At 34.7% G+C, this 22,776-nt stretch overlaps 2 protein-coding genes across 8 annotated transcripts in view; both read right to left on the reverse strand.

The window, feature by feature from the left end:
* Positions 1-22,776, reverse strand: part of LOC119562480 (breast cancer anti-estrogen resistance protein 3) — a 275,573-nt gene that overhangs the window by 38,470 nt on the left and 214,327 nt on the right. For all 4 annotated transcript variants that reach the window (XM_037875675.1, XM_037875674.1, XM_037875678.1 and 1 more), the window contains one exon: positions 16,933-17,367. In XM_037875675.1, coding sequence (XP_037731603.1) covers positions 16,933-17,367 — 435 coding nt within the window. The remainder of the gene's footprint in view (positions 1-16,932; positions 17,368-22,776) is intronic.
* LOC119562481 (GATA zinc finger domain-containing protein 14-like) lies at positions 1,964-2,721 on the reverse strand. Of its 4 annotated transcripts, none has more exons than XM_037875682.1 (2): positions 2,579-2,721; positions 1,964-2,234 (listed from the first exon to the last, which is right to left on the reverse strand). In XM_037875682.1, the coding sequence occupies exons 1-2, from the start codon at positions 2,636-2,638 to the stop codon at positions 2,076-2,078; spliced, it is 219 nt and encodes a 72-aa protein (XP_037731610.1). In that variant the 5' UTR covers positions 2,639-2,721; the 3' UTR covers positions 1,964-2,075. The 4 variants fall into 4 exon arrangements, with proteins under 4 accessions (XP_037731610.1, XP_037731609.1, XP_037731612.1 ...); XM_037875681.1 differs by having other exon boundaries at positions 1,964-2,264; positions 2,579-2,690; XM_037875684.1 differs by lacking the exon at positions 2,579-2,721 and adding an exon at positions 2,404-2,566.

The following is a 22,776-nucleotide window of genomic DNA, read 5'->3' on the forward strand; positions in this document are numbered from 1 at the left end:
ATTAGATCTAAAAATCATCTTTTATCAACAATTAAATGTAAAAAAGTAGTTCTCAGTCATAAAGACACAAAGGTTCTTATACAAGACAATAAAATTAATACACTACAATATGGCCATTATAAAATAGATGAAAAAAGATTAGAAAATAAACTTAATGAAATGGATTCAAATATTTATGTTTATGAACAAAGAATAAAAGAAATAGAGAATTGTCCTAATAGAAATAATTATCAAGAGAATGAAATAGAAAAATATCACAAAAATATATATGAATGTGAATTTGAAATGTTTTGTACAGAATTAGAATTAAGTTTACTAAATGATAAAAAAAATGAATAAATGTACTCTATAATTGTAAATAAGACAGAACAAACAACGCTTTTTTATTTAAAGGGTAAAATGTAAGGTAATGTATAAACCAAATATTACAATTCACAATATTATTATTATTATAAAATTTTTTATTGAACAGAACAAACATCGCTTTTACTTACAGGGTAATGTTAAAAAATTTATGAGAATTAACAGAACATGAAAATTTGAATTTAACAGAAGAATTACAATATTTTCTTTGAATTACATTCAATTTGCTTACTTTCTTCTATATTTAGTGGTACAGTTTGTTTATAGTTATCTATACCACCCTGTAATCTATATACTTTATTCTCATCATTACTTAAAGGAATTGATTTAATGTATTTATCATTATCTTCATCTAAATTAAACGGTATAGTTTGAATATAGTTATCTATACCACCCTCAACAAGAATAGTTTCATCCTCACTAGATGATCTTGGAATACATGGTTCCGGATTTTCATCATCATAAAGGATTGTATCATGGTCATCATCATCATCATCATCATCACCATACAAATTATGAGAAAATTTACCATCCTCTTTTTTATTAATGTTTTGGAGTTCTGAAAATATAAATATTTTACTATATATATATACAAATATTATTTTATATGTATTTAACCAACCTTTTTGAGCTCCATCCGAAATATTATTTTCAACTTTTTTATTTATATATATATATATATATATATATATATATATATTAAACTCACCTTTTTTTAATTTACTCGAATTATTATTTTCATCTTCTATTTTTATATTCTGTAAAAACAAACATATTTCCCTACTCAATCAGATTATGATATAATATCACTATTAGTTATTTTGAAATCGTTAATATCGTTAATTGGTATTTTATCTGTGCTTATCTGACTTTCTTTTTTATTTAAATATTCAACCATCATTTGAGCTGCTAAATTTCTCTTTCTTAAATATATTCCATTAATTCTTTCTGCTTCATCTATTTCAATTTCATGGATTTGCGGACCATCACTAAGATAACCTGTTTCTTCTTCTTCTATCTCTTCTCTTTTACTCTCTTGTTTGGAGAGAAGATCAGCATCCTTTGATATTTTTTCATAGACAATCCTATCTTTTCGTCTCTCCGCATTAATTACTGTTTGGGATAAAACTTCTGCAAATTCAAAACAATTTATTCTTAAAGTTGCTAAGGGGGTATTAGTATTGCGTTTAGATTTTTGGTGGCGGTGGCGATTAGATAAATATTTTAAATTCATACGCTTAGATTTACTTAGACTTCGCCTAGAATGTGCTCTTCTATATATATTATTGTAATGACATTTAACTCCTACTGTAGCAGTTTTGTATTGGATGGTAAAGAATCTGTTTAGACCCCTTCTTCCCAAATCCATATGCCCTCCTATTCTCCTTTCATTTTCAACTAATTTTTGCTTAAAATTCTCAATTATACCTCTCTTTGTGAATTCGATTTGAGAGTTGTGTATGTTTTCAGTGCTTTTTAATTTATGAGTAGTGTTCCTTTTTATTGGGACCCGACTTACACTTTCAAATTCTGTATCACTATCACTGATCCCCAACACTAATTCTTGTGACGTATTACTAAATGTTGGTGCTCGACTTACGTTTTCAAATTCTCTCTCACTATCAATTATACCCATATCAATTTTTTCTGATTTTTCTTCTCCTATGGTTTTATTTTCTATATGATCAACACTTTCATTTTCGCTATGAAAATCAAAAAGATTGGTTGGGGTTGTAGTTGTTGATGTAGCTGTTTTTGTTGTATCTTCTTCCAGGAGTTCTTTTTTTAATGTAGTTGCTGCTGTTGTAGTTGTTGTTTCTTCCTTCTCCTCCTCCTCCAGAATTCCCCTTCTCATTGTAGGTGTAGTGGCACTTGTTGTAGTTGAGGTAGATGTAGTTGTACTAGATGTTGATGTAGATGTTTCTTCTTCTTCAACTGTACTTGCACTTGTACTTGTTGTTAAGTCTTTTTCATTAATGCTACCATTAATAGCATTAAATATTTTTGTATCGAGTTCACTTTTTAAGATTGGTTTCTCACTTTCATCACTTGTCTTGTTTATGAGATCCATAAAAATATGACTGTCCTCTAGGATCTCAAATTTTAAGTCAATTTTAATGATTTTTTTTAGTTTTGGAACATTGATAAATAACCCAATCGAATTATTGGAAGTCGATGGGTTTTCAATTAAAGTCATTTCATTGGGGAGTGGTACCATTTTCACCATCGGATTAAAGAGGGAAAGTATCACAAAAAATATTATAAAAACCGTCATTTTAATTTTGATTTTGTTTTTTTTTTAACAATCGAACAAACGAATGAACGAATGAATAAGCAAACGATTCGAAATTGAGTTGCGTGAACGAATAGATGGAAACTGAACACTTTTTGAAATTCTTCCGCCTTTATACCCTCCAGATTTGTATATATAAATATGTAACGTTCTGTTCAAATTCTTATCTGTACATGCTTTTCTTCACACTTTATAAATAGGAATTGCGTGATTGTGAAGAAACATAATTTATTTTCACGCATTGACGTCAATGTCTACATTTTAATTGTTCTTTATAGAATTTCGTTTTTATGAATCCAACTATCTTCTGATTTTGAAAAGCCTAGCCAACGCACAAGCACATAATCACCTTTTTGTTTCACAATCTTTTCAACAAGATAAGTATTAGGGAATTTTGTTTTTTTAATTTCTTGTTTATAGAAACCACCTTGTACTGGATCACCCTTCAAGTCCTCAAGTAAATATGTGGTGGGGGATGTATTTTGTACTTTCCGAATTCGAAAAATTTCCGTTGTCCAGTTTGGGGTATAGCCTTTTTCAAAGACATGTTTATATTTACTTATTCGTACATGATCCCCCTCTTTAAAGTCCCCATTTGTAAATATTTTTAGATGATTGTATGATCTCATCAAAATCTGTTTTTCATTTTTAGCATTGACGTCAATAGGCTTCATTTTAATCGTTCTATGCTTCCTGTTATTATAATTATTAATCAACTCTTTGTATATTTGAAGCCAAGTATATTTTCCATTAAAACTAAACTCACGCCACATAAGTTCTTTTAATGTTCTATTAAAACGTTCCACAATAGATGCTTTAAGAGTACTAAATGTTGAGTAATGATTAATTTCATATCTTTTCATCAATTATCTAAATTGTTTATTATAGAATTCATTTCCATTATCTGTTTGTAAATTCTTTGGTACTCCACGACCAGATTTCATTATTTTTTCCATTGCTTTTGTAACTTCATCTGCATTTTTTGATTTTATTGCTTCACCCCATCCATATTTAGAAAATGTATCTATTACTGTTAACAAATACCTATACCCCTTATTTGATGATGCATATGCCCCCATTTCAACCAAATCAGCCTGCCATAAATCATTAATACCCTTTACTATAACTCTACGTCTTGGGAAATTCTTGAATGATGGGCGATGTAACTCATTTACAATATCTCGTTTACTCATAGCTTTATTTTATCTGGTATAAATGGTTTCTTCTCTAAAGATTCAGTTTCACCTTTTAAAACTGAGGTTGGTGCAATTATATAATTGAAAATGTTACTTTCTATTTCATTTATATCCTCCACTACCTTATTAAAAGTTTTCATGAGAAATTCCAATTTTTTAGAAATTTCACTCACTTTTCCCTCAATATTATTGATTCGAGGTCTTAATCTAAAGATTTGTTGTTTCTGCGGTTGCTTAGAAATTTCATTAGATGTATTCTGTACTACTTTACTTATTTCATCATCAATATAAATCTTTGTTGCAATATCATTTTCATGAATGGGGGGTAGGGAATTTTTAAATCGTTTCCTCTGAACATTTAAATGTCCATCATAATCATTAAGTATACTTTGAAATTTTTCTAGACCTATTGTTATATCTCTTGAGTACTCTTTCTCATTTAAAAAACAACCAAACTTATCAACTGACATTTTAATTATAAAATAAATAATGAAAGAGTGGTATATTTATGTATGATCCACATTAATTGTTAAAACTTCTTCTTCTTCGTTTACACGATGTGCAAATGGACTTTTCCGAAGTATTATTCCATCTATTTGTGTCTGATCAGAACGAATGATTGGTGGAGGTTTTTTTAAATGTTGGTTTATGAATTTGTTAAGATTTTCCAATTTATCTAGAAGCTCTTTTATTGAATTATGTATATACTCCATTTGAGTTATCATTTTTATTACTTTACTTTCCAGCTCTGATACTCTTTTATTTCGTAGTTGAAATGATTTAGTTATAGTTTCCATTTGATGTGATTTCGCTTCATTAATTTTATCATCAACATAAAATTTAATAGCCAAATCATTTCCATTTATTGGTTTTGAAGAGTTTTTAATTCTTTTTTTCTGAACATTTATGTGACCATCAGTGTCTAGATATATACCTGTAAGACTCTCAACTTCCCTTTTGAAAAGCGAGGAAAAATCTCTATCATTTGAAAAGTGACCAAACTTGTCAATAGACATTTTACTATTAAACAAAATGAGAAAATGTTTTCTATTTTATTAATATATTATTTTTGCTTCCCGCAATTCTTCTATTATTGAAAGAATTTCATTAGTATGGTTATTATTACCAGCAGCTCTCGATGCCATTAAGAGTTGCAATCTTTCAACAAGTTCATTAACATTATCCCAATATACATAGTTTGGTGGTATTTTTTGTAGTCTCATATACCCAGAACCAGTAAATTCTTCATTTACTGAAGATGATATTAATGGTTTAATAATTGAAGAATATTTTTTAGAACGATTCCCCTTAACTTGACCATCTGGTTGATAGTTTCTTTTGTGAGCACTTGTTTCAATTAAAATGTTTTTATATGATTCTAAATCATTCTTAGTATAATCCTTAGGACTATTATGAAAAATTAAAGAGTATAGACCTGGTGATAGAGTCCATAAATTTCCACTTCCTAATTTCATTAAATTTTTTTTAATTTTAAGTGTTGTATTACCCAACATTAAAATATTATTTTCTTCTCTTGGCCCATAACTATTGTCTAAAATCTTTTCTTGCTTTAACTGATTAATGTTGAGATTGTACTTCACCCCGGTTTCTTCATACACACTTTCATTTAAATCATCTGTGTGAGGCTGTTGTGAAACATCGGATTCATCTATAAGAGACTGTTGTGAAACATCAGATTCATCTATAAGAGACTGTCGTGAAAAAGCATCAACATAAGCATCACTCTCACTATCACTTTCGATTACTCTCTCGTGTACCCTTTTTTCTTTTTTACTTTTAGGTACTTTTATTTTCTCTTTCTTGAACTTAGTCTTAATATCATGTGTATCATTAATATATTCTTTTTTATTCAATTTTTTATTTTCAGTGAGTAATTCATGTAAAGGTTCTGTAATAGGTTTAAAAGTTTCCTCCAAATTTGATACGTTCTCATTTTTTATTTGTTTCAATTCATCAAATTTTCTTTTTAATGAATTTCTACTTTTCGTCAACTGTTCTAAAAGTTTACGCTTCATTGTTGTCGTTTTCTCTGATACTCATGTGATACTGGGAAAAATGTAGTATAATTTAAATATTTATAACAAAGGGTTTGAGTTTGAGTTCTATAAAACTTTATTTTTATTTTTATTTATCAAAATAGATACATTAATAATATTAAAAATGAAAACATTTTAAGCTTTATTTAATTCTAAATAGAGATTGTTATCATTCTTTTTAATAATACAAAAAAGATTATCTTTTATATAATCAATTGTTGAATCCTCTAAAGTTGAGTATCGTTCCGGCAAGTACAGCATATACTCTTCAAGTTCAAGAGTGAGGGCCATCCCAAAGCTGGTTTTCTTACGTTGAGCACGTCGGATAGGGTAGCACACCTCCGATTCCATCTTCGTCTTTGTTAAGAGAGGTTTTGGTGCGTTACCATTAAACTCCTTGAGTACTTTCATTATTCCCGGATTGACCATTTGTAGTTGTTTCTTCTTGTAGTTGTTTTCGTTGTTTTTGTTGCTTTTACCTGTTTTTGTTGTTGATTTTAGTTGTTATTTTAGCAGTTGTAGCTGTTTTTGTTGTTGAATTTACCTGTTTTTGTTGTTAATTTTAGTTGTTTTTTAGCAGATGTAGCTGTTTTGTTGTTGTTTTCAGCTGTTTTAATTGTTGTTGTTGTTGTCTTACTGTTTTAACTGTTTTTTTATGTTGTTCTTATTGTTGTTGTTGATTTTGATGATTGCAAGATTTTTTAGGTTGAAACTTTAGGCTGAGAACGTTTTAGCTTGAAACTTTTAGGTTGAGACTGTTTGCAGGTGGTTTTTAAATGTGTGATAGAATAACTTTTGATCGAGTTTTTATACCTTGAGGTAAACTAACCCTCCCTGTTCTCTCTCATTCTTGATTTAGCATCGACCAATCACAGCAGTGAATAGCATGTAAATAGGGTGGGTTTCAAGAATCATAGAGAAATTACTTGATCATAGTGTAAAAGTTAGGGTGGGATAGAGAGAGTAAGAATTGGAGGGACAGGTGTCCACAGTTGGTACTATTAAAGTCTTGTTTTCTCTCATAGTTATAGTTAATGTTATTCCCCAAGTATTTCACAATTTCTTTTGGGGGTTGTAAATTCCCAAAACTATCAAAGTAATGTATACTTTTTTTATTTTTGTTATAAGCTACCCAATGTGTACCATTTGATGAACTATCATCTAGGTTTATAATTCCTGACTCTTCTCTCCAAGGAGATTTGGGCAGTGAGTCTCTCATAAACACACCTCGGAAATGTGGAATGTACTTTTGAGCAAAGTTCAAAATTTCGAAATTTGACAGAGGTTTTTTAGGTAGCTTAGTAATTAGTTTTTTGGATTTCCTCTAAATGGATTAAGATATAATCCATAACCTTTTCTATAAGGTTTAAGAAACATACCTTCACCCACCTTAATACTTTCCATTTTCTTATTATGTTGCTTACTCTCTTCTAATTGTTTTTTCCCCATATTTGCATTATTAATAGTTTTAGCAATAGCTGCACTACCAGAGGCGAGACTACCTAATGCACTTAGTGCAGTCAAAATGGGTACAATAGGTAAAAAACCACCAATTTTCGGCACATTAATAATACGAGGAATCTTAATTTTTTTTTTATTTCTACCAATTGATTTATTGACTGCTTTACGTGCAACCTTAATCGCACTCATTAGATCTAGTGGCTTCTGAGTTTTCAATGCCCGCATTCCTGTTTGGATAACATTTGAAAAACTCTTTACCTTTGATTTCCTTTTCTTACACTTTCTCTTTGTTCCCTTTTTCACACCCATTCCGAATTTCTTTTTTGTTTTCATAATATTTGTAATCAAGTATGCTGCTGTTTTCTCTGCAATACTACTATCTTTTGAACCAACACGTTCCCACGCTTTATTTATTAGTACTGCGTCAGCCTTATGTCGATCAGCTAGATCCTTATATTGTGAATATGCAATATCATGTACTCTACAAGCTTCATCCAATTGATTTATCCCACGATCACCGCGCTCCAACCTTTGTTTTAGCTTTGTTCCAGGCCCACAAAAATTATAACCAGGAATATGTACTTCAAATGGAAGTGTGTTAATTATTTTGTTGATAATACCACTACCTCGTTTCAAGTTTGAACTCTGACTGCAACAATTATAAAAACTTTTACCCATTTTATATAATGTTTAATCAAGGAGCATTTCTCATCGAATGAAGTACATTACACACGTGAATATGCGTTTAATACGTCAAAAACAAGAAATCTGTGTTAGAAATATCGAGGGTGGTGATCATTCATTAACAAATTCAGTTCCACGACATAGTTCTTTATTACCCAATACAATAAGAGCATTGGTTGTCGGTCCCTCAAACTGTGGAAAAACAAATGTTATGCTCAGCCTTATTGAAAGTCCAAACGGGCTAAAATTTGAGAATATATATGTATTCTCAAAGAGTTTATATCAACCAAAGTATGAGTATTTAGAGAAACTAATTAAACCGATAAAGGGGATGGGATATTATACGTTCTCACAAAATGATGAAGTTTTACCACCCGCTAAGGCTAAAGAAAACTCTATTATGATTTTTGATGATGTTGCTTGTGAAAAACAAAACAACATTCGTTCATATTTCTGTATGGGGCGTCATAAAAATATAGATTCTTTTTACCTATGCCAAACATATACTCATATTCCAAAACATCTAATACGTGATAACGCGAATATGATTATAATGTTTAAACAAGATGATTTAAATATGCGTCATATATATCGTGATCAAGTAAATACTGATATGTCCTATGATTCATTTATGAAAATTTGTCAAAAGTGTTGGAGTGATAAATACGGATTCCTCATAATAAGTAAAGATAACGATATGGAAAAGGGAAGATACAGGAAGGGTTTTAATGAATTTATAATTATTTGAGAATATAAGTTTCATTCTGTAAGCTATATTTTCACAGTACATTATTAGACCCCAAAATGAGTAGATCATTCACTCTTACATTAAATGGTAATGAACCCATTACAAACATTTCTTATTTCCCACCCATTGAACTGACAAATGGTGAATATGAGTGTGCACTCATTGACTTTCATATGTACAACTCTATACCCAATGTTGATATAAATAATAATCTATTTCATATTGGTGATAAAGTAATTCAACTTCCAATCGGGTCATATGAACTCAATGATATTTATGATTTTCTAAAAAATAAACTAAAAGATTATGATCTTGAGAAAACATTTCAAATGGAGAGTAATAATAACACACTTCAAGTTCATATTACAACTACCAAGGAACCTATTTATTTTGATAGAAACAACTCCATTGGACAATTGCTTGGTTTCAATAAAAAAATAATTTACCCCGACTTGAAAAAAACATATATATCTGATCAACCTGTCAACATTTTAAAAATAAACACAATACGCTTAGTATGTAATATTGTAAGCGGGTCATATATTGATAGTAGACAAGATCATTCATTATACGAATTTGGAATTAATGTTCCACCAGGCTATAAAATGAATATCACACCACACAATCTTATTTACTTACCAGTCAACACTAGAGAAATAAGTACACTCTCTATACACATAACTGATCAGAACGGTGAATTAATAAATTTACGCGGTGAAAACTATACAATTCGTTTACACTTAAGATTAATACAATGATTATATACAATAAAAGAGGTGATACCTACCATCATCAGCACACTTTAAAACATAAATTTATAGGAAGAGGATCGAAACCAAAAAGACACACACTTACATTAAAAAATAAGTTAATTCTTAAATCATTGGGCTTCAAAGTGCGAGTTTAACTAAAGTCATGGGGTTGAATGAAATATTGGCAGTACGGGAAAAACCTTTCTCTGATGAAAGTATATCAAAGAAGGAATATCACAGCTATCAACCCTATCAACAATCATTTAAACCAAATGATGAGATAAGAATTACAATCCAAAATCAAGATTTATATGTACTCCCCCATGAGAGTCTTCTAAATTTTCAAGGAGATATTACCCTAATTAAGGAAGGGGGAGCGGTAGAAACTCAAAATGTTATTGCGAGAATGAGAAATAATTGTATGGCATACTTTTTAGATGAAATACGCTATGAAATCAATGGTGTTGAAATAGATAGAACAAGATTTAGTGGTATTACTTCTACAATAAAAAACTTTGTTTCTTTAAATCAATTTGAAAGCAAGAGACTTTACAATTCTGGATGGAGCGGAGGACCCGATTTCAATTTAACCCCCCACTTCAACTTTTCAATACCCCTTAAAAATCTACTTGGATTTGCTGAAGATTTCAAAAAAGTATTATTAAATTGTAAACATGAACTAGTACTATTAATATCAAAAAATTTTAATGATGTACTTGAGCAAGATAAATTTGAGAGTGCACAATTAGTCGGAAAGTATCATCTCAATATGACTAATATCACATGGAAAATTCCTCATATAACACCCAGCGATTCAACGAAAATTAAAATGTATGATATTATAAAAAGTGGAACCAATCTACCGATTGCATTCCGTAGTTGGGATACATACATTAATCCTAAACTAAGTAATGGAACAAATCATGTTTGGAATGTTAAATTAGCTGCTAACCGAGAACGTCCACGATTTGCTTTAATTGGATTTAAAGATAACCACCATCTGATTACAAACAATTTAAGAAATCTAAAGGTCTACTTAAACTCTGAAACATATCCCTACGATGACTTAAACTTGGACTTTGAAAAAGATCGATTTGCACACCTATATGAAATGTATTGCAAGTTTCAATCTAGCTACTATAACCGAAGTGAATCTCCTTTACTATCACCTACAGAGTTTAAAACTAAAGCTCCTATTATCGTAATTGACTTATCATATCAAAATGAAATGGTTAAATCGGGACCCATTGATGTTAGGATTTCAATTGAACTTACCAAGCCCACTATCGAAAATGTTCAAGTATATTGCGTGCTCATACATGATCGTTTAGTTGAATATAACCCGTTGAATGGTCTAGTTCAGCGGATTGTCTAACAATTAATCAATCAATCATGAGTGAAGATATTGTTGCAATTGATGTTCAAGGATTTCTTGGGAACAACAATAAATTTATTCTAAAGGAAATTGGAGTCGTATTCAAAAACGAGACAATCTTGAATTCTAATTTTATCATACACTCTCCACATGATTTTATTGAATTGAATAAGAAATGTGGAAAAACAGCTACTTGGCTAACAAAAAAACATCACAAAATTTATTGGAATGATGGAGTATACTTTTTCAAAGAAACACAAATGTATTTAAGAGAAATAATTAGAAAACAGGAAATAATTTGTAAGGGATATCAAAAAAGGTTATTCCTACAAAAATTTTTAAAAATTGATAATGTAATTAACATTGATGAAATTGGTTCTCCCTCTCTAAAAATAATGGATGGAAATCACTTTCCATATTGTTCATTACATGCTCGGGATGGTGTCTGCTCTCTGAACAATGCTCATAAAATCTTAAACTTTTACACAAACGAAAACTCCTAAACACCTTTTAACCATTCATTCACATTTTGAGAGTCGGGAAAATAAGTTTACGAAATGACTGATTCTAATAACAATCGTAATATACCGACTTATTCATCTTTAATAAATAAAATTAATTTTTTTATTAATACATTTGGAAATATGATTTCAAAAGAGGACTTGAAATTACTACTGGAGACAAGGAACATGTTCATGGGTACTGACGTAAAGCAGTTTATAAAAACAACATTTGGAGAACATTTAAATTTATGTACATTTTCTAATGATAATATAGAAACTTGTGCTTGTTTTCATTTTGTAATTCAACAATATAGAGTTAGAAAATTAATTTCATCATATATTGAAAATTTTAAATAAAGAGAAAACCAAAAAAAAAATTTCTATTGTTTTGAATTTGTTTTCGAGGGTGGGTCTATCATCAGCTGTTGCATTTTTTAACATCTGTTTTCTAAGTATAATACAACGAGTTATCTCTACCAAACTTTAGTTTAAGATAAACATTCAGACTATTACGTTGAAAGAAAAAATGATTTCCTCAAAAATTGAAGAGTTCTTAAGGGAGCATGGAAGTGAGATCTTCAAGGAACATGCTACGAAATTGAAATCATTTCATACATTTTTTAAAGATGTAGAAGCCACCCCACTAATTCATTCAAAGTATGGAGAACACCTATCATCCTGTGCATGGGCATATGATGATTGTAAAGTTGGACCTGACACTTGCAGGTGTATGCATGTTGAAAAGAGAGAAGAAGACGCCTTAAAATTGATGGAAAGATACATTCATTTATTTAAAAGACTCAATGTAAACTAATTTAAGACGAATATATAGAATTAAAAACGTATTTGACCAAACAAACGATCTCATTTGTTTTTGTGTATTTTCTGTTAGGAACCACCACCACAAGCACCGCCACCACCACCATCCCTCTTACACTCCTACGCTTACTTTCCCATCTAATGCTCGCTAAAGAGGGGAGAGGTTACCGAACTCACGCTTGTTTCACACAACAAAAGTATGTGGTCTAATATCCCTCAAACCAACACCTTTTGACCACAAGACCGTAGCCAGGTGTCACCTACAACCCTAATTGATTCAACAAAACGCCCACGCATAACGCGTTCTAACCCAAGTTAGAAGCAACATAGTGACCTGTGTGCAACCATTGCACTCCACAAAATCTCACGCATGACAAAACACCCCTTGTAAAACGAATAGTTTTCTAAAACTGAACTTCTTTCCACATTTCTCCTTAACACATACATTTTTTCAAAACATAGAAGGTAACCGTTTTCTCTCTCATGTAAGCGCATGAGAAAAAATTTTCAAATATGATTAAAGAAAAACGTATTTGACTAAATAAACGATCTCATTTGGTTTTGTTCTGTTAGGAACCACCACCACCGTTACCATTTTGACCACAAGACCGTAGGCAGGTTACACTAACAGGTGTCACCTACAACCCTAATTGAATCAACAAAACGCCCACGCATAACAAAACAACGTTTTTGTTACACTCCCACGCTCACTTTCCCATCTAATGCTCGCTAAAGAGGGGGAGGTTACCGAACTCACGCTTGTTTCACACCACAAAAGTATGCGCTCTAATATCCCTCAAACCAACACCTTTTGACCATAAGACCGTAGCCAGGTGTCACCTACAACCCTAATTGACTCAACAAATCGCCCACGCATAACGCGTTCTAACCAAAGTTAGAAGCAACATAGTGACCTGTGTGCAACCATTGCACTCCACAAAATCCCACGCATGACAAGACACCTCCTATCACACACGCAAGCCAGGTGTCATCTACAACCCTAATTGAATCAACAAAACGCCCACGCATAACGCATTCTAACCCAAGTTAGAAGCAACATAGTGACCTGTGTGCAACCATTGCACTCCACAAAATCCCACGCATGACAAAACACCCCTATCACACACGCACCTTTAACGTGAGAAAAAGACAAGACAAAACAAGACATATCAAAACACCACTCTCTCACACTCCTACACACCACTTTCTAACCCCATTAAGTGACCTGTGTGCAACCATGCTCATCTGACTAGGGTCAGCAACACCCCCCTTTTTGACTTAATTATGCTAATTAGGTCATTAGAACACCTGTGTGCAACCATGCGTGACTAATTAGGGTCACCCCCACCTCCTTTTTTGACATGATTTATTACCTAGTGAGCCAGCTCCCGTATTAATCTACTACTGTTATCAAGAATAACCATTAAAGATCTACAAAACATTACTGGAAATATAAAGAAAGTCACCACTAGATATCAAAATAGACAGAAATTCCGCGCGGAAAACAAACAAATAGAATTGCCTACGCAATTCTATAGAGAAAGCTTCTAAGCCCAACGTATATGAACAATGACGAAGTACGTAAAGTAGTGACCTTGCATGTAAAAGATATGCTATGTTTTTTTAAACATGGTAGGAAAATTACTGCAAGATATGATGCCAGCGATTTATATACCAATGGAATCCTAGACTTAGTTCAATTTTTCCAAAGGCTTGAAATGCAAGCCGGTATAAACAAAATCAGCCAACTCAAAATGGCACCGTGGGAAAATATCTTTGAACATGTATCAATAGATAATTTTAAACAAATGGGCAACAAGATATTGAATACCTTAAGAGTAGCGCTACTCAACCCGGTGACCCTTATAGAAAACCAAAACGAAAAAGAAGCAATACTGTCTAAATTACATGATGATCCAATACAAGGAGGTCATACTGGCATTACAAAAACCTTGGCCAAGGTCAAAAGTCATTATTTTTGGAAAGGTATGACTCGATATATTACTGAATACATACGAAAATGTCAGAAATGCCAAAAAGCTAAAATAACTAAGCACAATAAGACTCCATTGATAATAACTAATACGCCTATAAATGCTTTTGACAGAGTGATAGTGGACACTATTGGTCCATTACCAAAATCAGCGGATGCACCAATGGAAATTCCAACGTTAAGGAGTGAACTAACGTTTATTGAGCGGCGTGCTCGCATACTGGAGACGATAAGCGCTCAACCTACAGCAGCATTCCGCTATCAGTCAGTTCACAACGAAGAGAGCTGTAAGATTTGTCAGCTAGGACCACATAATCTTAGAGCATGCAGCAGTTTCCAGGAAGTGGACCCCAAAACTCGGCGCAAAGCCATTATTCAAGTAGGAGCATGCACAAATTGTTTGTCTACAGCTCACAAGGTTGAAAACTGTGGATCACCGGCAACTTGTCGAGTCTGCCAGCAACGACATCATTCATTGTTACACCAAGGACCGGCTAGCAATCCAGTGGCCGGCGCAGTAACCATTGCAGGCTACGACAACCCTAGAAGATATACGCTACTCGCGACCGCCAAGGTATCAATACAAGGGCCAACGGGTCACCTACAAACATGTCGCGCTATAATAGATGGTGGATCACAGGTGAATCTTATCTCAAAGAGGATGGCAGATCTGCTATCTCTTAAGGAAATGTCAACGATTGAAATATCTGGAATCGGAGAAAAAATATCAACAGCAATCAGATCAAAACTAAAGCTCTCATCATGTACATCAGGGTTTGAAACACTGTTAGAGATATTTATTATGCCCACAGTCATTACAGGCCAACCGTCAGTACCGATTGCAACCGATCTTAATATTCCCGAGGGACTGCCGTTAGCAGATCCTGACTTTCGGCAACCTGGACCCATTGACCTAACCTTAGGGGTTGAAGTGTTTGCTCGGGTAATAACCGGTGAACTTCTTGAACTAGGACCTAATAGACCGTTGGCCCAAGGCACAAGGCTTGGGTATGTAATCACAGGTTTTCTCGATAAAGAAACCTCATCTGATACGGAAGTCAACCCTATTCTGGTAGAAGACAGAGGTGATTTTGCAGAAACGAACGCTGCTTATGAGCCAACGAAAGATAAAAATCCAATGAATAATAATCAATTTGATACAGAAGAAAGCAAACGGCAAAATGAGTTGTTACTCGATGAAGAAGGGATTCATTCTACGAACGTAGCATTGATGGATCATAAAATAAAAAAACCTGAAGATATATGTAGCCAATCAAAAACTAGCGACACTGACTCGTCCGATCGAGAATCAACCGATACATATAATTGTTCATTGCAGCTGACTGAACTTTATACTGCAAGAGAAAACCCAATTAATATAGAACCGACTTCTCATCAATTTAAAACCTACAAGAAGTCTGACTTTTGTTCAACATTTCTAAGCTTAACCAAGAAATATCTTAGTTTTGTTGCAGACGTGCCAAATGATCAGGTTTTTCGAGGGCACAATTTCAGTTCCCACGGTAATGGCAAAATGTGAAGGACCTGAATCACAAACAGGAACCGCCGCAGTTGAAGGAAATATCCTCCTCGGTCAATGATGATACAACTCGGCCAAGGGCTGACCGACATCACGCCTTAATTGAGGGTACCCCTCAATGGGGGGGGGGAGAATGTTCGTACCCAAAGGTACTCAACATGACCACACACAATAAATCAAGCAGTAGCCAAGTTGGGAACAGTACCAGGCGCTCAGTAGCACTCACTGCAGATGAGAATTGCTGATCAGCATATTATATGTCTCACTAACTTACCGTCTCAGCGGTACTCTGACCCACCAATGCAGTCAGCACATTTTGCAGTGTCAGCCGAGCCCTGACCTACCTACCTACTTTAGAATATAGCTTATTTCACTAATCATTACACTAAACTGCCGTGTTCCAAGTAGTATACAAGCATGTAGCAAATTGAGAATAAATCAGTTATCAACACATCTCATAACTCCGCGGTCTACTTCCTACCTCTAGGAATAGGGCTCGTAATACACTATCTCAACTAGCAGCTAACCACGTTAGCTCAACCTCAGCGCAGGTCAGCATCGCCTGTGGTCCGGCACCGCAGTAACCATCGTTACCATTGCCGCGACGCGATCGTCCTGCCAGCAAGGCGTTCCGGTGCCAGCGACAAGTGCTCATTACCCCCTTGTCCCGCGGTGTGACCCAGAAGTGTCTACTTCGGTTAGGCACAAACAGATTCATTTAAGCTAAAATTGTAACATATTAATCATTCGAGCAAGATCCAGAGAAGCAACCTGTAGAGTCGCTCTCTAAATAAATTATTAGACCACAAAGATATCATATGGACTATTACTATTAAAACTTCGAACCTGTTACAGGGGCTCATCATATGGGGATTCAAAGTTTTCCCCAAATAAAGCACAAGCAAAAATCATTTTTTTGGTTGAAAACTGTGGGAGTTTTTCTATTTTCCGATCAGAATTTCACGATCTTTAAGCGGTCCTGGAAGTCCTTTGGAACCATAAGTTTAGCTCTTACGGTTTGGGCTGAGGGGCCCAGACCGAAAATCGACTTTTAAAACTTGTAGAGAGTAAGATACCTTCCATCGGACTATTAGTTATAGTTTTTAATAGTCGAGGCTCTCGACTATAGCGTCCCTTTTTGTTTTTACCTGGTGCATGCACAATCCCAACATGATGGCACAGAACGCGAACAGATTTCCTAGGGCCGTTTTAGTCTCCACTGCTACCTGAATCCATTTACTGAGCAGTTGTGCACGGTCCAGATCCGTTTGACAGGTGAGTATCGTCACGGCTACCATCAGCTTAATGCACTGTGTCCGCTCGATTATATCCCCACGGAAAAGCTTACCGTGGGGGAGAGTCAGCAGCTCCAGACCCGAGCAGCTCAGATAGTAGTTCTCCTCGTTTAATGGCTCCTCCAAAAACAGGGCGATGTCGATGCGGGTTATGTGCTCCGCCAGTAGTTTTGGGCCCGTCTCTAGCAGCATCATTTTAAAGGTGTTAAGACCATCGCCGTCCAACGGTTTATTATCCACAGATGGCAATAGTAGAGTGACAAAATTGTCAAAATCAAACTTGCTCGCCTAAAATAAGAGAGAATGTATTTTTGTACTATATATTAACTGAAACTAAAATTATTTGAGTAACATTTTATAATAGATCTGGGACCCTGTACTCTAGTTAACGGTTATAATCATCAAATTTCACGCAAAAGTTATCCTCGATGGACCACGAAACTACTGCGCGGTCAGTTATGGCCCTCTCGTTGAGTGTTTTAATACAAAAACAAGAAAAGAATTTAACTTCGGCAAGCCGAAGTTTGTATACCCTTGCAGTTATAATTATTAAATTTAAAAATACAAAAAATGATATTCCCAATAGTATAAGATAATATGTCAAAAAACACATAAGCTATAATTCGTTACATATTATTTTCCCACCAATTTTTCGATCGTTCCTATGGCAGCTATGTGATATAGTCGTCTGATTTGATAAAATTAAGTCCGAAACTCAGAACTAATTGAAAAATGTTATTTCCAAGCGTAGGAGGTTATATGTTAAAAAACACCGAAACTACAATTTGTTTCATATTATTTTCCACCAATTTTCCGAACATTCCTATGGCAGCTATACGATATAGTTGTCCGATTTTGAAAAAATTTAATTAGAAATTCAAATCTAATTACAAAATGTTTATCCCAAGCTTAGGAGGTTATATGTTAAAAAACATCAAAGAAATAATTTTTTTAAATTTTTTTATCCGATGTTAGTTGTCCGATCCGGCTGGTTCCGACTTATATACTACCTGCAAAAGAAAGAAGACTTTTGGGAAAGTTTGAGCCCAATAGCTTGAAAACTGAGAGACTAGTTTGCGTAGAAACGGACGGACAGACGGGCTAGATCGACTCGTCTAGTGGTGCTGATCAAGAATATATATACTTTATGGGGTCAGAAACGTCTCCTTCACTGCGTTGCAAGCTTCTGACTGAAATCATTATACCCTCTGCAAGCGTATAATAAAATGTGATTTTCTACGACTTGCTGTAAAAATACAATGGGGAGTGGAATACAAATATAACTGTTCACTCAAAAAAAGTTTACTTCAGTTTTGGGCTTAAATTGAAAAAATTAAGTTGTTCAATTTTGAGTTCACAAAATTCAACAAAAGAGAATTGTTTTTTAAGCTATTGGCTGTAGAAAAGAAACAAATAACGATTTAATGTCAGCAAATACCAAGAAAATTAAATCTTTATACCCTACAAAATTTTCGGCTCGGTACCCTATAAGGTACTGTTGCCCCTTTCATAAGGAGTGAGTGTATTTACCTGACTTGGTTTTCAATAATTTTTTGATCTGGCACTGCTGAAGCTCTTATTAGGTTGATTAGGTTTCTTATTTTTTGCTCAGCCTATTCAGTGAAAACAAGGAAAAACGCTGTAGTCGAATACCTCGACTATCAGATACCCGTTACTCAGCTAAAGGGACCAAAGGGAAATGGAGATAAGCAAGCAGCAAAGCGAGATTGAAATGCGCCACCTACCGGCGGTAGACAGATTTAAGCGTAATGGGCGTAAGAGTGGGCGTGTCAAATTTTTTTTGGATCAATCGATAGGTATTGACGAGACCAATACATTTCAGTTAAAATTTTTTATCTAGCATGAAAATTGTGGGCGCCACAGGTTTAGGCGGTTTGTGGGCGGTAGAGTGGGCGTGGCATATTCGCGTAACAAACTTGTACAAGGCTACAGAATCTAAATCTTCAATTCTGTATCTTTGTTAGTTTCCAAAATATTCACGTTCATATTTTCGATTTTTTGAAGTTTGTCGGCGGTTTGTAGGCGGTAAAGTGAGCGTGGCAAACTTTTTTTTTGGGTCAATCGATAGGTATTGACGAGTGCAATACATTTCAGTTAAAATTATTATTCTAGCATCAAAACTGTAGGAACCACAGTTTTGGGCGGTTTGTGGGCGTTAGAGTGGGCGTGGCACTCGGCTGAAACAAACTTGCGCTGCGTTAGAAGCTCAGGAATCTGCACGTCAAATCTCAATAGCCCAGCTCTTATGGTTCCGAGATCTCAGCGTTCATCCGGAGAGACGGACAGACGGAAATGGCTAGATCGACTCGATCAAGAATATATATACTTTATGGGGTCGGAGACGAATCTAGTATACCCTTTTACTCTACGAGTAACGGGTATAAAAAGGGCAGGTTGTGCTCTTGAAAGATTAAAATTGTCACCCAGTCAGATGGCCAATGGAAAAAGAAGAGGAAATTCGCAAGGGTAAAGATGATAAAGTTAGAGTTGTAAAAGTTAAGACTCAATAAGATTCATTTACAATACCAACAAAAAAAATCGCTATAGTCGATGTCCTCGACTATTAGATACCCGTTACTCATCTAAAGAGAGTTAAAGAAGGATGGAGATATGGTTGCTGTTTGCTAGCGCCACCTAATGCCACCTAGCCTATAACACCAACTAGTCCATAGCGCCCCTAGCGGCTTGGTGTCCGTCTTAGTGAAAACAGCTGATTTGCTACATGTGGTGTGCAATCACGATTGAATTTGCAAAATATTTCTTTTTTTTTGGGTACAACTTTTTAATGAATGGTCCGATTTCAATAATTTTTAGCATGTACATGGGTATTGATAATAAGAACAACTCTCATTTAAAATGTTCCAAATATTAATAAATGTTTGCGCTGGTCGGATTTTTTTGTTATAGTCATTTGTGTGCGTTAGAATGGGCGGGGTACCGTGCTGAACTAAACTTATGCTTTCCCAGAACCTCAAGAATCTGCATGCCAAGTCCCAACTTTCTAGCTTTTATTGCTGGCGAGATACCCTTCCATTCTACGAGTAACGGGTCCAAGAACTGCTGCTCGAAACCTAGTAACGCGACAAAACTTTTAATGCTCATATCAGAGACTTAATGACACGACATTTATTTCAACAAATCATCCTGATGGTTAAGCTCATGGAGGTACTGGAATTCTAATAAGCAATCACATCAGGCATTGCATTAGCACTATTTGCTACAAAATATGTACAAGCAGTACAAATCAAAACTCGATGGAGTTAGTTAAACATAGCCTTTGTATACTTCTCACCGCGCTTCTCCATTACCGATGCAAATTTTTTTAAATTCTTTGATTTATTAGCTGACCGCTGTACAGCAACTGGTGACTACAATTCAAAGCATTGGATCTCGACTTACCAACCCCAAGCTTGACTTTATTTCTCCGGACAAGCCTACATAATGGCCAAAATATCCAAGAAGCCTCAATTGACGCTTGTCACAAGATAGGTGCCGCAGGCTCATATACGTGTGGAAAACTTAACAGATCCATCATTGGATCTCTCGCCCATCTTACTTTACCTCTATTTCGATCCCCAGCTTCTTTAACTTCTGGTAAAACTGGCTGGCTTGAATGCAGAAAGTATGTACCTACTCATATGACTGCCCAAATACATACTGTGAATAAGACCTTTACAATTCAGTTGATGCATTAGTAAATGTTATGACACTGGCTGCACAACATTAGACCATCTAATATGTAGCGGTTGACTCAGGATGAGAAGCTGTTATATCGCAGCAATTTTTTTCTCTTCCTTCTACCCAGTAATGAAAACGGCGGGTGGAATCCTCTAGTGTCTTAGCTCTTTCGGCGATGCGGTGGGTCTGTGTGCCTTCTCTAACTGTCCATACATTTTTTAGTCTTTAGGATTCCTACAGAAACTACTTTATATAAATTAACATTGAAAAAGAGAACAAAAGTTAAATATGCTACTGACAGGCCAAAGTTTCACAAGGCCTGAGCTGACATACGACACTTGCTTTCTTTACCCAACCATAATCTTCTCGGCTATTTGACGAAGATACCACACGAAGATCCACATTCGATTTAGCGTCGCTTGTGACCGGTTGTGTTTATCTTGTGCTCTGTGATTTTTGTCAATTCGTCATTAATATCTGTGATACTGGTGCCTTGTTTTGTGACTTATTCCTTCATAACCAGCCGTGCTTGTGTTTTAAATCGTCTGTTTATGTTTAATTGTCTATTTTATTGTAGAAATTTTAACAAAACCTAACTCTGTGTTTAGCCCGTGCATTTTGTTATTGTAACTATTTCAATAGCTTTTGTTGTTGTTTCCCATAACCTTCTTGTAATCTCTCTCCCGTTTCTTGTCGTCTAAACTGTTGTCGTGTTTATTTTGTTTGCGTTTCGCAAGCCACGCTCAGCCACTCTGTTGCGCTCTCGAAGTCTACGAGCTCTTATACTTTTGTGTTCTTGTGTGTCTACATTTTTATTTGTTTGATCCCAGTGTCAAATTAAGTGAGGTATTTATAATTCTTTTGATTCTTTGGTTTTATATATAACTTTTTTTCTTAAATTAAAAATGGCTCTTTTTTGTTGCAAAAAAGATTGTCAGTTTGGATCGTCACCTAATGACGTTTTTATTTACTGTCGTCTCTGCAACATAGTCATACACCCAAAATGTACTGGACTTGTTGGCAGAGTAAAAGATTATATTGATCTGCGTGTTGGTTTTTCGTGGATTTGTGCCTCATGCTTGGAAATAGAACGTGATTTGGATGGCTATGTTGCGCTGACCAATGATCGTTTTATGAAACTGTTCGATAAACTCATGAGCGTAGTTGCTGATTTTAAAAAGTTTAAGGCGGACCTTGATAATAAAAAAATGTCAGTAGGGTCACCTAAACGCAAGAAGACTGCTCCTTCAAAATCTCTTCAAGTAAAGGCATCAGTTCCAAATCCCAACTTAGCTTCTAATATTTTTACCCGATCGGTAACGGCAGCAATGTCGGCATCCACTGGGGCTGGGGGACCTAAAGCTTCTCTGACAGCAGTACCCATAGGTACCAAAAGCTCTGGAGTCCCTGTTTCTGCTAGTCAGCCTACCGTTTCAAACCTTACGCAGCTTTCTGTGCCTACGGTGGAAGTTAGCTCTATAGGAGTCCCTAGTCTCGATAATCAGACGAACGATGTTCAGATTGCTGGTGGTGGAAGAAAGAGCCTCTCGGTTGTTCCATATAGGAAGCAATTATTTGTATATTGATGGACGTTGATGCACTACGAGCAGTACAAACAAGTGGCCCAACGACACCAAGCACGTGCTTGTTACGCGCGGGGCCCTTTTATCAATTTGGGCAAAAATACGAGTTCGCGAGGAAGATACAATAAACAAATAGAGACGGAACACAAATGAAAATAAAAGAAGCATCTAAGAAAGAAGCAAATGAGTTAAAATATTAGTTTTTAATACCGGGATAGAAGTTGAAGTGCAAAGTAAATGATAAAGGTTATTATAATTATTACATAGAACGCGAAAGGGCTCGTGCAGACAAAAATTAGATGTACATCGTGGCAAATTTAGGGGATAATAATTTCGTGTAAGTCTAACAGGAACATTGAAAGTTAGGCGGTTTACAAGTTCTACAGAATCAATATCACCTCTTATAAGATTTTGC

The sequence above is a fragment of the Drosophila subpulchrella genome, unplaced genomic scaffold (genome assembly GCF_014743375.2).
Source record: "Drosophila subpulchrella strain 33 F10 #4 breed RU33 unplaced genomic scaffold, RU_Dsub_v1.1 Primary Assembly Seq51, whole genome shotgun sequence".
Lineage (NCBI taxonomy): Eukaryota > Metazoa > Arthropoda > Insecta > Diptera > Drosophilidae > Drosophila > Drosophila subpulchrella.